At 44.8% G+C, this 15,624-nt stretch overlaps 1 protein-coding gene across 2 annotated transcripts in view; it reads left to right on the forward strand.

Moving 5' to 3' along the window:
- The window catches only part of WWC1 (WW and C2 domain containing 1), a 68,880-nt gene that overhangs the window by 26,080 nt on the left and 27,176 nt on the right, over nucleotides 1-15,624 (forward strand). The window contains exons 2-6 of one of the 2 annotated variants that reach the window (XM_034066790.1): nucleotides 5,427-5,536; nucleotides 11,314-11,517; nucleotides 13,140-13,216; nucleotides 14,121-14,200; nucleotides 15,142-15,271. In XM_034066790.1, coding sequence (XP_033922681.1) covers nucleotides 5,427-5,536; nucleotides 11,314-11,517; nucleotides 13,140-13,216; nucleotides 14,121-14,200; nucleotides 15,142-15,271 — 601 coding nt within the window. The remainder of the gene's footprint in view (nucleotides 1-5,426; nucleotides 5,537-11,313; nucleotides 11,518-13,139; nucleotides 13,217-14,120; nucleotides 14,201-15,141; nucleotides 15,272-15,624) is intronic. The other variant, XM_034066792.1, reaches the window with a different exon arrangement.

The raw sequence follows: 15,624 nt of genomic DNA on the forward strand, positions 1-15,624 counted from the left end.
AGGTGGCCCAGTGCATGGAGGGGCTATGAGGAGATGAAAGATGCTCAATACCCATGGCAACGAAGGAGACCACTACTGAGAAGAAAGAGCACTGCAGCCTGAGTTGCTTGAGATAAAGTGTTGGTTTTTAAGGGCATTACTATTGGTGATGTTTATGTTGTAGTTCAAGCAGATTGGTTTACAGTAACAATTTCAAACAAGCTGTTTTTCTCAGACTTGACCCAATTTTTGCTATCATGGATGTAATTCTGTTCCTACTTATCCTTTACCACAGCAAGACCAGGACCAGACTGTTATGCTGCACATACTGACAGTCATTGAATGGTATCTGCTTGAGGTAATAGAAGTTTAGGGTGACTGTGCCTTTGTGTGTGTCTTGGGGTAATGTCTGGCTTCCAAAACTTTGTCCCATTCAGTCTCTCATCAGACTCCCTGGAGCATAGTTAAGAAGCTTCTCAAATTTATGGTCACTTCTTAAAGGCTTCTCCTTGTTAGATGAGAAGCACTTTTCCATTCATAGATCTCATGGTTGCCTCCTTTCTGCTCCCCGGCGTGAGGTCTCCTCCATAACAGTTGCTGAGGTTTTGGAGCAGTCGTGTCGCTGCTGAGGATACTGATTATTGCAGATGAGCTGTTCACACTGGCATTTGGAGTGAGAATGCAAGGGAGCAATGCCTTGTGCCTGGGCATGTGGGGATGGGTGAGGAAGGCTCTGCCAGCCAGCTCATAGCCAGGGCTGTGTGCTGCCACACCTCCAGCCTGCAGAGGCAATCCTCCCCATAGAGAGAGATGCTCCAGGGAAAACAGTTACTATAGTGATGCACAGCCCTGGTGTGTTTGAGGCTGGAGCACCAAGTTGAGTAATAAACGTGTGGGAGTCTATTTGTAAAGCTTTTGTGAAGAGGAGATTGCTGTAGTGCTGGAAAATTGGTCTGCAAAGCTACAGGGGTTTCTATGCTGAAGTGTAAAAATAATCACTGTCTGTATTGTGGATGGGATGACCTCATTGGAAACAAAGGAGCTGGGATGTCATAATGAGGAGCTCCTGCAGCAGCCAGCAGCTCTGTCCATGGGCACGTTCCTCAGCTCAGACCCACGAGGATGCTGTGTACAGCAAGAACTGAGGTGCTTTCAGCCTGGCCTCTGTTATGGCACGTCATAAGCAGGGATGAGCCCTATTCACATGCAGAAATGCTGTGTAAAAATAAATATATAATTGGAGTAGAAACCATTGAAAATAAAACCTGACTCCAACAGTCTGCCACAAAATGCTGGCCTTAAAACCTGTTTGGTTTTGTAAGAGATGAGTGGAAGGATCTACCAGAGCTTATACTTTTATCTTGCTTGACCTTGCTCATGAAACCCATGTGCCCGTGAAACACTCACTGTGTACCTGCATGTGCAGAAGGGAAGGGGAGAGCTGTTAAGCTGTTAGGGGTTGGTGGCTGAAGCTGTAGCTGTAGGGAGAGCTGATGTGAAGGTGCTGGTGATGCAGGTGCTCCCTTTGTCCCTCCCGCAGTGAGCCGTTGCTATCAGTGCAGTGAGCTGCAGGAAACCGCCTGGGCTGCTGCTTCATCTGCACTGAGGCTGTGTGATCTGCACTGAACTCACTAACATAAGGCTCTCTTGTTTAACTGGCTTTATGTGTTCTGGGTCTGGGAGCCCTGCAAACACAGGGATTAAGTGGGTTTGTGTATGGTGGAGCACACTTGGTGATCCACTGTTGGTTAGCTAATGCTTTACGTCTTGGTGACCCAAGCACACATGTATGTACATGCACGTATGTACTCACAACCATGAGCCCAGCTGAAAAGCTGTGTGTGCTGGGTTTGCTGGGATGCTGCAGGTCACCATGTGCACTGAAATCCAGTCATTACAAACACAACATTTCCTGGTATAAGAATTGAGGATTTATTTCTGTTACCTTTGTAGTACTAACTGCAGGTTTGTAAGTGGCACAGATCCCCAGTCTGCTGCTCCCGTCAGGAACCTCCCTGCAGCCGTCTTTAACAAACCTGCTGTCAATCAGAAGCTTGTTACACAAGGATTATTTGCCTTTGGTTTCCTGTGTAATGAGGGTTTTGATTGACAACAGTGGAGTTAAAGACTACAGAAGGGTTTTCTGAATCTGAGATGAGCAAGTTTCTGCATTATAACATTGGGTTCCAGTTTTATCTGTGGAAAAAGCTGAAGGTGATAATCAAAATAAGAAATACATTAACCTTTATTTAAAGCTGTTCTGACTTGTAAACCAGAGCTAGTTTACTAGGAAGCCTACCCTGGGAGCAGGATTTGTCATTTGCTCTACAAATACTTGAGCTATTGGGGACAACATTCCACAAAGCTGGAAGTTCTCATACATTCACTGGTTGGTGAGTAGGCAGTGGTTTTCCTGTGCCTGAAGACCATAAGCTACTCCTCGGGGTGATGCTGTTATCTCTTACCTCTGTTGCCAGGATGGGTTTCTGTGGTGGGGTTCTTGGCTCACTGTGTGTAGTGGCTGCTGAGGAACCTGGTTTCCAGGGGTCCTCATGAGCCATTGCACTTGCTCACATAGATTTGAATTTCTTGAATGAAATAAAATGCAAAAAGAGCATGTTGAAAACTAGGGAAATGTAATGGAAATGGGTAAATCTGGGTTGAGGTGTCTTCTTCAAAATACTAAATGTTCCTATAAATGATCCTGAGTAAAACGTGGCTAATGGGGGAAAGGTAGTCCAAGGCAGGGTAAGCATGAGATCCAGGTGAGTTGATATGAATACGTGCATGACTTTTTGGTGAGCTGGAAGGCTAGAGTTAAGCTGTGATTTACAGACATCTTTAGCTCAGGCTGTGTTCTCTTGTAGGAGCTCCACACCAAGCTTAGCCTCCAGCTTAGAAGCAGATGAAACGTCTCAGGAGTAGTTCTGGTTTAACTGATGCTCTCAAGGGCATTAGAACAAAGCAAGCATGGGTAGAAGATGCAGACTCGTGTCTGCAGGTTTTGTGTCAACTCAGCCAGTGGGGGTTTAATAGAAACCGCTGCACCTGCAGGCTTGGTTGCCACACTTGCTTTCCCCTCCATGAATGGACATCAAGAGTCAGCATCAGGATTATCTGAACTTTGGGATGATTGCATCTTTTGAAAGCTGGATGGATGTATCCAGAAGTTGCCCTAGCAGAGGAGAGTAAGGGATGTGTAAACCAGTTGTAGGTTTCCTTCCTTAGTTATGAAAGGGTCCATGTTCTAGATTGCTGGTTTGAGCCTGGCTGGAGAGAGAACCTGTTGTATGGTAAGGGATTTGACCAAGTTGTGAGTTGCAGAGTAGGGGTTTCAAAAGCAGCAGTTCTGCAGATGGGCCCTAGGTTCTAACTTCCCAAATGCAGGCACAGTCCTGGCTTTGCAGAAATAATACACTAACTGCATCATGTCATGCTGTAAGAAAGAAACTTCACCTTTTGTTCATTTAATGTGTCAGGCTACCCTGCGAGTGTGGTTAGGGAGATGCTTGATTTTGGACCCCTTTTGGACAAGTGGTTTATTTCAGTCTTCACAACAATGCCCAAAATAGTATCTTAAAACAAGGAAATAATCTCCTTTTTTTCTTTATGCTTTATTCATAGTCTGGCTACAAAACATATCATATCTTTTGTCTCCAGTTGTAGCATTGCTGCTTCAGTGTGTGCCCCTTTTCCCCATAACAGCAAGGGAAAGGAGTTGAGATGAGTTAGTAATTTGGTTATGAAACTGCAGCTATTTGGGGAAATAGCTGTGTAACATATGTTGTCTGTAACAAATGGAATTACCCTCTTAATTCTAAACCTAATGATTCTTCTGCTTGCTGGTTGAATGACACATTCTCCTTTATGAACACTTCCTGCTCTGTACAAATGGCTTGTGGTCAGCCAGGGAGGACAGCACTGGTATATGCTTGGTGGTGGGTGCTTCTTGGGATATAGGCTGAAAACATGAATCTCAAAGGTGAAATTGTCTGTTTCTGAGCCCTAGTACCTGTCAGGTCTCCAGCTGCCTCTTGTTGCTCTAGTACACTGATCCTGCCTGGCTTTTTCTTCCCCCTTCTCTGCCTGTCCTGCTTCCATGTGAACCACTAAACCAGCATCACATAAAAGCAGGTGCCACTTTCAGAGGTGGAAGCACTAACTCTAGCACTGGAGTTAAAACACGTTGGCAACAACACTTCCATCTGTTGCCTCCAGGTTGTTGCTTGTACCTGATCTTGCTCTGCATTTTTACCCTTGTGCATCTTTGACTCAGTGGACTCAGAGCAGCACATAGTGGGTGCTGACACTGAGGAAACAGCTTGATCCACAAGGAAGAACATAGGATAAGGGACAGCAATCAGAAGGACTGATATTCTAGGTTATTTTCAGGTAATCTCTGTTTTCTATACAGACATGCTTGTGGTCCACAGTGTAGATTAAGAGCAGTAAAAATAAACCTGTCAGTGAAACTCTCAGCAAACTGTCACGGTTACATTGTGAAGCTCTTGGGTTCTTTTTGCACTGTGGAGCTCTAAATTGAAGGCTTCTGAGGAAACTGATCCCAGCACTGCTCCAGGTGGCAAAGGCAATGTGCTGATAGTGAAATGCAGTAACGTTTCAGGTGGGGGGACTGTAGTGCCTTATGTAGCTTGTACCAAAGCATTCCCACCATGTACCAGACTTGGTCATGTTTTGGGGGGGATTATGTTACTCATTAAATGTTGATTTTTACATTGAACATCTTGTAGATGGAGGCTCTTCCCTGAAAGTCTCCTTTACACTGAATGTAAGGTGTTACTGTGGGGCTCCCAGCTGGTTTCTCAGTGCAGCCAGATGAAACCACACAAGCCTTCAGACTGCTGCTGGATGTGGTCTCCAAAAGCAAACCTCATCTTAGCAGTATTGGGGAAATACTTCCTCATTTGGATGGAGCAGGTTACACATTTTGGGATAGTGGGAAACTAATCTGGTTTGTCATTAATGAAACAGAGCATATTGCAATGCAAATGAGTGGAGTTGCATGACAAGTGGTCCCACAGTCCTCAGCAGTTGCTATTGATTGTGCAGTCTTAATTATTCATGCTATGCAAATTACATTTCTCATCTTGCTCCTTCTTGTCTACATATTTTTGATACAGGACTTGCCTGCAAACAGGCTGGTTCTTTCATTTGAGAGACTGGGGTTGTTTCTGGCCAAGTTCTTATGTTCCTTTGTGGAGCTGGGCATTGCTCAGGAGCTCGGTCAGAATGAATTCATGTGCCTGCAACTTAGCTGAAGAAAGGGAAGAGTTTGGGGGTATTTGAGAAGAACAAAAGCTTTCAGTTAGTTTTCAACTTTGTTTTCTATCCTGAAGCTCTCAAGGTACTTGTTTTCTGGACAGTTGTTTGGAATAGACATGTGGGAGTGTTCTTTTATTCATCCTGACTATTACTTTGCATTTCAGGTACACTAAACCACTCACCTTTGCAGACTGCATTAGTGATGAGTTGCCATTAGGATGGGAAGAAGCTTATGATCCTCAGGTTGGAGTTTATTACATAGACCACAACACCAGTAAGTGACGTGTTCCTGTGTTTTTGCAGAGTGATTGTTGTGTGCCTGTGTTAAAATGTACTGAACACAAAGCCACAGAATTGCCAACAGCACATTTTAGGGTACATGATACCTTCACTTGTGAAATCAAATCCTGTCCTTCCCCATCATACAAGTTACTTCCCTCTCACAGGAATTTGAGACTTTCTGGTTTGCAGTCTTCAAATCAGGAGCCACATTCAAGCTAATACCCTGGACACATGTCTAAGATTTGGCTCTGCTGGGGAGTCCAACTCCGGAGCAATGAGTTGGAGTTTGCTCTTAGCCTGGAATTTGTCCTTGTGGCCAGGCCATTGGAAACAGTGCAAAGGTCTGGTGTTGCCTCTGCTGGCAGGGAAGGCACTGAATGCCAGCATGACCTCCCTTTGCTGCAGTTGACACTGCCTTTACTGGAGAGGAAGCTCGGGAAAGCCTGGGGTACTTGAGAGCTGTGCCTTTTATTCTGTGTCAGATTGCTTGATAGACCAGAAGTGTGAAGCTTTATAAACTCATTTGAGTTATAAGAAGATGCAAAATTGGATCTGTCATTCCAGATGTGGTTAGGAGTTCCTTACTGGGTTGTGCTAGAACGCACAGACAACAGACTGAGTCAGTGGCTTTGGTTCTCCTTACAGAACAGCTCCAATTGCAGCCAGAAGTTCACAGCAGAACCAGGCCCAGGCGCATTGGGGTGCCTGTAACTTGGGCAAAGAGAAAAACTCTTTAAAAAGCAAAAGTGCCCCCAAATTGTTTTTCTGGTTGGGGTTGTGTTTAATCTGCTTCTTGCGCTTCAGCTGAGAACTCCAGCAATTGCTTTCAGGAGGTAGAGGTCTTTCCTTAAGTACAAATGTGTCAGTCTGCTTTCCCTTGGCTAACTTCACACCTTCCCTTTCCCATTTTTACTTGTAAGACTGCACCTCCTAGGGTTTAGCAACTTCCCTTGGGTGTTACAAATGCAGAATGAAAGCAGCCTGCTCTCAGAAAGCACCAGCTGCTCCCTGCAGGGCAGAGATCAGGTGCCTCCAGATGTGAAGGTGACACAAACACTTTTACTGAGAGTTTTTCACCCCAGTGTCACACATTTACATAGGTTTGAGTGGCTATATCCTCATTATTCTTTTTGAGGCAGGGGAAATTGGTTTTACCTCTTATTGGAAGTGGGTGGACAAGCCTACAGGATCCCACGGAGGAGGTCTGCAGAGGGAAGACTGGACAGACTCTGCTTGAGAAGGTGCTAAATTGTAAGATGTGAACTGGGGTCTCCTCTAGGTCTATAAAAGCATGAGTCCATTTCACTTCTACGTCCTGAGCACTCCGGAGAGTTAAACATGAGGTTGCTTTTTAAAGACAGACTGAATCTTTCGAAGAATAGTTAGGGCTGGAAAGGGCCTTAAGATCATCCAGTTCCATGGCAGGGACACCTCACACTAAAGCATGCCATGCAAGGCTTTGTCCAACCTGGCCTTGCACACTGCCAGGGATGGAGCATTCACAACCTCCCTGGGCAACCCATTCCAGTGCCTCATCTTCCTGCCTTTTCAGTCTCACTTGGGTCTGGGTTATCCCTGTGCTGGCCACACTTACAAAAGGAGTAAGAGCTGAGTTTAGAAGTCATGTTAAGAGTTCTTTTTTCCTCCTTCTCTGTGATTTAATGTTTTTATAGCTGTGTGCAGGCAGGAATTGAGCCTGATCACGCTCTCCAAAGGAGGCTGAAGTATGGTTGGACTTCTCTTCCTGTCTCTGCTGGTTGGAGGTTTGCTGTATCAAGTGTGGGATGTAGGAGGTGCTGATCAGGGTGCTCAGGGTAAGCACAGCCCTCAGACAGGGCCATGCCACCTTCAGTGACTCTGAAGGGTTTTGCTGTATTAAGCAGGAGTGTTGGATTAAGAGGTTCCTGCCAGTTCAGTTTTACCTGTACAGTGCTTTGGGGAAGCTGTTTGTTCCCTGCCCCTTCTCAGTGAAACTTCTTTGGGGCTTGGTGGTTTTTCCCTCGAATTAGTTCCCTTTTCAAGTTTATCAAGCAGTGACATAGGCTGTTGCTGTAGATATAAGCCTCTGCAGGAGCTCTGGGAGCTGCCATTGTCCCACAGAGAAGTAATTTTCAGCCACCTTCTGAAGTGAACATCAGGGTCACCTCTGAGCACAGGAAGAACTTGGCTCAAGTAAAATGAGGGATGTTTCCAAGAGTCTCTTTCTTGTCTCCTCTGAGCTTTCTCTTCAATTTGAGATGATTTTTTATCTTCTCATTTGTCTTCCTCTCCTATCCATACTGGATGATGCCAAGTGCTTGTTGTCACTGTGGCCTGTCCTAGCTGAAGCTGGGGCACAATGTACTCCTGTGGCATTTGCCTAAGTGAGGATGGCTAGCTGTGCTCCTGGGGGATGACAGGTTCAGGTACAGGAAGCCTGTTGTGGGACATGAATGCTTGTCAACCTCTTGAGTGTTAGCAGAAACTGCAGCATGTAGGTGGGACAAAGCAGACAGGATCTTAGTTGTCCACTTGGGTTGGCTGCAAGGGTGATTGTGCAGAGCTCTGGTGGCAGGTCTGAGCCCACAGCACTCAAAAGCATCACAGGTTTCAGGGGTGTGCAGAGAGGGTTCCAAACCATGCTGGTACCTGCTTCATAGTAGTTGCTCTTAAAATGCTTCACTTCTATGGGATGCCAGAGGCTGCAAGGCTTGACCTGGAATTTCAATCAGATGTTAAAAAGAAGAGAAACAAAATCATGACACTCTTTCTTCTGCCAGCTCTATCCAAGAACTCACAATAAAGCAAACCACAGCCACTTACTTTCAGTTAATCAAGAGGCTCATCCTTGTGCTTTATGTTGAAGTATCCTCTGGAGAGCACCCAAAACCTTCTTCCTCTCCAAGGTCTCTTGCAGATGGCCTGTGCAGGAAGGAGCATCATCAGAGGGTATGAAGGGTATGGAGGCAGGTTGGTTCTTGCTGCACACTTGAAGTATTTGACAGTCATTATCAGAAACAAGCCCAAGGACAGACCCAAATTAAATCTAAAGCCAGGAGCTATTAAAAACAATGAGCTGAAGAACACTTCTCCTCCTCTCTGAGGCAAAATAAATACAATTAAATTGAAGAGAGTACCCAGAATACTTCTAATGCAGTATTAATACATAGCCCTGAGTATGTCTGTCTGGGAAAGCTTCTTTGGAATTCGATTTGCACAGAGAATGATGCTGATGCAGGCAAGGTAAGACTGCATTCCTCAGCCATGGAGCAACCAGGTTTCTTTATGACAAGCTTAACATTAAATGAAGAATTCACAAGGCACCAACTGATGTAAGAGCTGCATTTCACCTGACTACTCAATGTCCTTTGTGCTTCGCAGGAGCTGGGGCATATGGAGAGCCCTCGGCCAACAGTTTCATAGGTTGTTATCACACATTTGAAACTCAAAGCTGCAATCAAGGGGTACAGTCAGTGCTGTGCTTACTGAAGAGGGTGAGATGAATGCTTAGAAAGGGACCAAAGCAGTTTCAGTGCATTAGTGCCATGGGTTAGTGGTGGCCTTGGCAGTGCTGGGGTAAAGGTTGGGCTTGGTGACCTGAAAGGTCTTTTCCAACCTTGTTGATTCTGTGGTTCTAGAAGTGCACTGTCCATGCTCTCCATGACCTGGCAAGTGTTCGGTCCCTGAGGTGGTGTGTGTGCCAGGGGAAAGCATCAGTGCTTCACCACCAAATGGAGCTGTTCAGGATTGTAGATTGTAGTCTTTCTCCTTATTGTTGTAATGGAGGGATTTCCCTGCAGCAGTTTCCACCATCCTTCACATGATTATAGGAAGAATGGGGGTAGCTGAAGGGGAAATTGGAGCTGTCTGTGCTTGAAGAAGCCATAGGTACAGGTAGACTTATGACCCAGTGTCTTGAATTAGACTTCAAGAGTCCTGGGTACTGCCCCAGTTCCTGCAGTCTGGCCTGGGGAAGCTGCATGCCTGGGAATAGGGGTGCAGCTCTCTGGGAAGCTTGCAGCTGACTTTCCCCTTTTGGCTCCATTGTGGAGTAAAGGGATCTACTTACTGGGCAGTGGTTATCTGGGAATGGGGTTTGGGAGCAAGAACAGAGACAGGAGCATGGGTTTCAAGCTGTTACAGTTAATATGCTGCTTTGTCTTCTGACTTTTTGCTCCACCTAAGAGAGACAGTGGTGCTGCCTGGGCAGACACCAGCACCTGGCACATGTAGCTGCTTGTTACTCAGGTTATTTTGGGGCAGCTTTTCAGTTCTAGGCTTAGCTTTAGTACTACATCAGCTGAAATGCTGCTTCTGCAGGACCTGTACAGGACTTCCTGTTGAAATGCTTCTACAAATTACACCGTTGGTGTCTTAAAGAGGTTTTGCAGCTTGTCTAAGATTTCCTATGTAACTTGTAATGCCATATGCTCCTCCGGATCTGGAGGTACTGTTAAGACAAGTTATTGTTGGAGTATCCTGTGAATGTTCTCATCAGCATGATCATGAGCAGCTTGTGAAAGTGGTTGAGTGTCCATCCCTTGGGTAAAATCCTTTATTTCTAGTTCTGCTCCTAGGGTTGCTGTCAGACTCTTCTCTCCCCTGCCCTCCTGTGTGTTGTGGTGTTAGTCTTATGCCTGACTTGCTTAAGAGCTGCTTCCATTGTGGCAGCTTTCACTAAATATTTCAAGAGGCTCTGAAGAGATGCAGATTAGGTTCCTGGGGATTGTTTCAAGCAGCTCCTCTTTATTAATGATTCAGGATGTGGTAACCAGACATCCTTATTCAACATGGGAGTTTGGCCACTGCAAAGCACTCAGTCACTGCCTATTGGAACCTCTTCCAAGCAAGAGCACAGCCTTGAAAGAGAAATGGAAATATTTTGAACACTTCTTCACAAACCCAAGTCAAATACTGACACTGAATTTGTCTCCCTAGGATCAGGACTGGCTACATGGCTGTGACCTTATGCCTCTTGCATGATTATGAACCTGAAAAGCAGTGTACTGGGTGTGTTGGGCTGATAGAGATGAAGTGGTGTGGTCATTCATGACTGCATTGCCTGGGTCACCAAAACCTACTCTTCTTCAACTCCACCTCTTGCATTTTATGGTGATTTCATGCTGTACTTGCTTTCAGGGAGGGAAATGTTTCCTCCTCTCCTGGGCTGCTGTGTATGAAATGGCATTTAAGAGGTTTTCATGAATATATTCTTTGATTTAATGAGGTTTGAAATAATTTTTGCTTGTGTACAGAATCTGAGTGAGAAGGGTTTATTTCCCCTTGTAATACAAGTCACTTGGCAGCCAAAGAGGCTGGGCAGAATGGAAACTGCTTTCATGCTGTCAGGTGCAGCATAAGGCAGCCATGTGGCAGTGATATTTTCTGAAGTGTTTTTATCAGTGAACAGCAGAGGTATTTTATTAGCCATGTTCTAATGCAGTTGCAATATAAACGAGTATAACAGTCACTGTCAGTATGTCAGAACTGAGTGTGCGTGTGCCTGTGTGGGTGGTGTAAGAGGCAGAACCAGGGTAGCTTCAGCAGCTGAGCTGGAGACTTGTGTGGTGATTTCATCAGGAACTGTTCTGTACAGTGACTCAGTTGGTGGTGTTTATTGTGGAGGAGTGGTCACCTCCTAGGAGAACAGGGAAAATGTCTTTATTGCACTGATTTTGCTATGGGATGAGGATGTGGGCTATGTAAAATGTTGCCATAGCATCGTTTTAATGGTGGAGCATCTCCAGGCAGCATTCCAGTGATCCTGCCTCTTTCTGTTTTCTCTCTAAGAAACTACACAGATAGAAGACCCTCGTGTGCAGTGGCGACGGGAGCAGGAGCATATGCTGAAGGACTACCTTGTGCTGGCCCAGGAGGCAATTGCTGCACAGAAGGAGATCTACCAAGTGAAACAGCAGAGGCTGGAATTGGCCCAGCAGGAGTATCGGCAGCTGCATGATGTTTGGGAGCACAAACTTGGCTCTCAGACCAGCCGTGAGTCGTTTTGACCTCTTATCCAGTGACTTTCTCAGTCGTGAACCCACTAGGGCAAGGAGAACGTTTGAAGCTGGTCCTCTGATGGAGCATGGGGATGTGTTAGGCTGTGTCACTCTCCACGTTTGCTCAGGTTGTCTCAAAAGCAATAGCCGCTTGGCACCTGTGTGGTAAAGGAGAACTGCTACAGAGCACTAGTGCAGTTGGCTCAGTCACTGCAGGCAGTGTGCAGGTTTTCACTATGGGCTTCCCCAGATGTGAAAGAATGTGGGACTGGTTCAGTGCAGAAAAATGAGCTTCCATGGTATTCCCTGATCTCTTGTCTGGAGCATAGAAACAAAGCAAAGAGGCTCATCCTCAGGTGTTGTTCCCAGGCCCCTTTGGATTTTAACATTGCAGGTGGCTGAGTGACAGTCTCGGGGAGCTAAGGGTCTGTGTGTTAGGCCATGTAGAAAAGAACATGGGTGGATTACCTCTCTGCGTATGAAGAACATCATTTCATGCTCCCTATTCTCTGTCACACGGGAAACACAATACCTGGTGCTTCGAGAGTTGGTGCAGGAAGGTTTATAGTAGGACAGATTTCCTCCTTTTTGTTCCTAGTTAGGAGCTGCAAAATGCCCACAGGAGGATTTATTGCCTGCAAGAATTGTGTTTATAATCCTTAGTATTGATGAATTCTTATGTTCTTGCCAGCCACATCAGTGGGCTGATCTCCCCCCACTCCACGAGTTCTGTTGGCTAATCCTATGCCTTGAGTTAGACAGTGCTTAAGTAGTTTTCTTTCAGCTGAAGGAGTCTTATTTGAGCAGGGTCCCATCCATCACCTCTGAAGTATGGTTTTGATCTTTTCCTGTGAGCACTCTACCCAAGTGCTGGTGTTCCAGACCAACCCATTCAGAACACTATGAACATGAGTTACATTGGTGTGATATGATCTGTCTTGAAAATACAACCAGAAAGAACTAGGGATGTTTTTCCATGTTTACAGGGCATGAATTGATGATGGCAAGCATCAAAATAGCTCTCTTGCCTACAGCTGCCTCTAAGTACACTGCACAGCAGAGAGCTTGTAACTTCTGAAGCAGAAGAGTTTTAACTGCTGCTGAGAATTCTGCTTTAAGTAGGACCTAGATTAAATCCAGTGTGACATGCTGTATGATGCTGTGTCCTCGAGGTTGTGAAAGGCTTGCATTGCATTTTTCAGTTTCTTCTCATTCTGTGTTTTTCTTTGTTTCTAAATATTCAGTGGGTTGTTTACTCAGTGAGAAAGTCTACAAGTAAAAATAGAATAAATCTTTATGCCAGTCCCTTCAGTTCTGTTCAGTGCCTGTGGAAATACAGGAAGCCACACTACTGAATGGTGTGAACAAGTTTGGGAGTCTGAGTTCAGTGTCCTAACCTGGAACAAATCCAGTCCTTGGAGATGTAGGACATGCTCTGGCATCCTTAGTATATGCTTTTTGTGGAGCACTTCACTGCACTATTGCCTTTCCAAGAGACCTGGAAAATGCCTAAAGGCCTGCATCAGCAACGTATGGAGATCTGGGTGTGCAGCAGTGAGGGGAGGTCTTGTTGTGTGGAAGGCAGAGCTGCTAAACTGGATGTTGTATTTATTCTAGTGATCTCCAGCTCGTCGTCAAGTTCCAAGTATGACCCAGAGATCCTCAAAGCGGAGATTGCTACTACGAAATCCAGGGTAAGTGGTATGAATGGACCTCAGGTTGCCGCAAGTAGCTTCAGCTATTTCCAAACCTCCTGGCAAATACTAAAAGGAGATGCCAAAGCAGTTGAAAGAGCTAATACAGTAGTTCTGAACCGAGGAGATAACCTATCAGAATCCTTAAACATAGCTGTTTTAGGAAATGGAAGCACTTTTTTCCTGTTGGACTCCCTTAGAAACTGTAGTGCACACTGTGTAGGACACTCTGTGGGGTGCTGAGCTGTGCTGGTGCCTTGGTGCTGCAGTCTGGAGCTTTCTCCAGATCCTGGCAGCTGGTGTGTCCTGTCTCCATGTGGGCTGTTAGCAGTGGCAGTGCATGCTCCCATGCAGAGCTCACTGTGGGAAGAAGAAGCAACCAAAGTAAAGTAGGTCAGTGTGGCCTCTGTGCAGGAATATGAACCAGCAGGCTGTAGGGTCAGTGGGTTTACAATATGTATTATCATCCTGCTGTGTCACTCATGCAGTGGGGCTTTTAGTTATGTATCTTGGAGGATGGCTTCTGTCGCTGCAGTGTAACTCCTATCCTGATGCTGAATGGTTTGTAATGCCTGAGACAGGTTTAAATGTTTCCATGTAAAATCAACATGTGTTTCATCCCTCTGTCTTGAATTTTTCTCAACTGTTCTGCTTATAAGGTTGAAAATTCCCTTGAGCCCCTTATTAAGTGATGTGATATCTGGGTGCTGGATACAGCCCTAGCCAGTATAATGTCCTGATGAGGTTGCAGTCAGGGCTGTTAGCTGCTGTTGAGATGAACTGGCTTTCTGTTAACTTTGTTTAGAGTGCTGTCTATAGTGAATAAGGTTTGAATTGAATGCATAGTGCTGCACCTAAATGCTCATATAAAATATCATTCTAAAACTGTCACACATTGCTGCAGGTTAATAAACTCAAGAGAGAAGTAGCTCACATGAAGCAAGAGCTCCAGTACAAAGAGCATGGATTTCAAACACTGAAGAAGTAAGTTTGTTCTCAAGATCTTATTTTCAGTGTAGAACATATATGGCTTGTAATGCATCCTCCTCTACATTTATAAATAGCTGTCTAAATAAAGTCAGCTGAAACATGTTGCTGCTGATATCTTTAGGCATATGCAACTGAAAGCAGTACACAGCCCTGGGGCATCAAATAAATGCTTTTATGTGATTGACTGCATCAGAACTGACTTTATGGCAAAAAGAATTTGAACCAGGATCTCATCAGTTAAATGGTATTCCATTTTACTCTGCATTGCTCAATACAGATGACACAGTACAGCCATTATGTTCATTATAAGAGCCATTGGGTTAGGGCACTGAGGAGGAATTTGGGGTGGAGTGGAAGAGGAGGAAAAGTTTCAGGTATTTACTTACATTTTTATGATGAGACATATGGTGTGTTCTAAATTATATTACTGGTTAATACCTTATTTATTATACATGTCAGCTGGGGCAGGACTCCCTTGAGAAAAAGGAAAGATGAGGCAGCTTGTACTTAGGCTATTAAAGCAAATACAGCTGTGCATGGGAGTCCTGGGCCTGGGTTTGAAATCCCGACTGAAAACAAGGTAATTCTCATTGATGGCCCAGTTGAACCTCTCTAGGTTAGAAACAAGGTACCCAGCAGCAACCTGCTAAAACATACTGTTGGGGTGTGTGTGTGTGTGTGTGTACATTTTTGTCCTCCCTAAGAACTCGAAGAGATTATATGGCTAAAATCAGTTCTGAAGCTTGATGTACTTGCAAGTGGAGTAACTTAGGTGGTGATGATGCAATTCCTTGTTCTTTCTGTTGTCTTTGTTTTGCTTAGGAGTGTGTTTTCCTTCAAAACAAATTCCAAGATGCATGTATCTGGGATAATTACATTAACTGGACTTTAGAAAGTATCAGCTTACTGTGTATTTTTTCAACATTTCCATGCAGAATTGACATGAAAATGTCTGATACTCAAGGTGGCTACAAACTTGATGAGGCACAAGCCATTTTAAGTGAAATGAAAGCTCTCAAGAAGGCCATCACATCAGGGGAGAAGGAAAAACAAGACCTCATTCAGGTATTGAAACAGGCTGACTTTATAGTATTTTGTGTCACCATTGTCATCAGCTTGAGTTTCTGAGAAGTAATTGAAGTGTTCTGTATTTTGGATATGTAATGAAGGTTTTATTAACATAAATCAGTTCTGTATTGCGGTTGAATTGCAGCCTTTCTGCTCTCCAGATCCTGAAGAGAATAAGTATAAAATATAGCAACTAACAGTAGTAAGCACTTGCTTAGAGATGAGTGTTTGTCTTGGGGTCTAGAATAAACCAGAGTAACTGTATTGCTGTCAAAGTGCAGACCTGAAGAAGCCTTGAAAACACTGTGGCCCACTTGGTCTGCCATCTCCAGCAGAGCCTTTTTGCCCAG

Source organism: Melopsittacus undulatus, chromosome 10 (genome assembly GCF_012275295.1).
Source record: "Melopsittacus undulatus isolate bMelUnd1 chromosome 10, bMelUnd1.mat.Z, whole genome shotgun sequence".
NCBI classification, from domain to species: domain Eukaryota; kingdom Metazoa; phylum Chordata; class Aves; order Psittaciformes; family Psittaculidae; genus Melopsittacus; species Melopsittacus undulatus.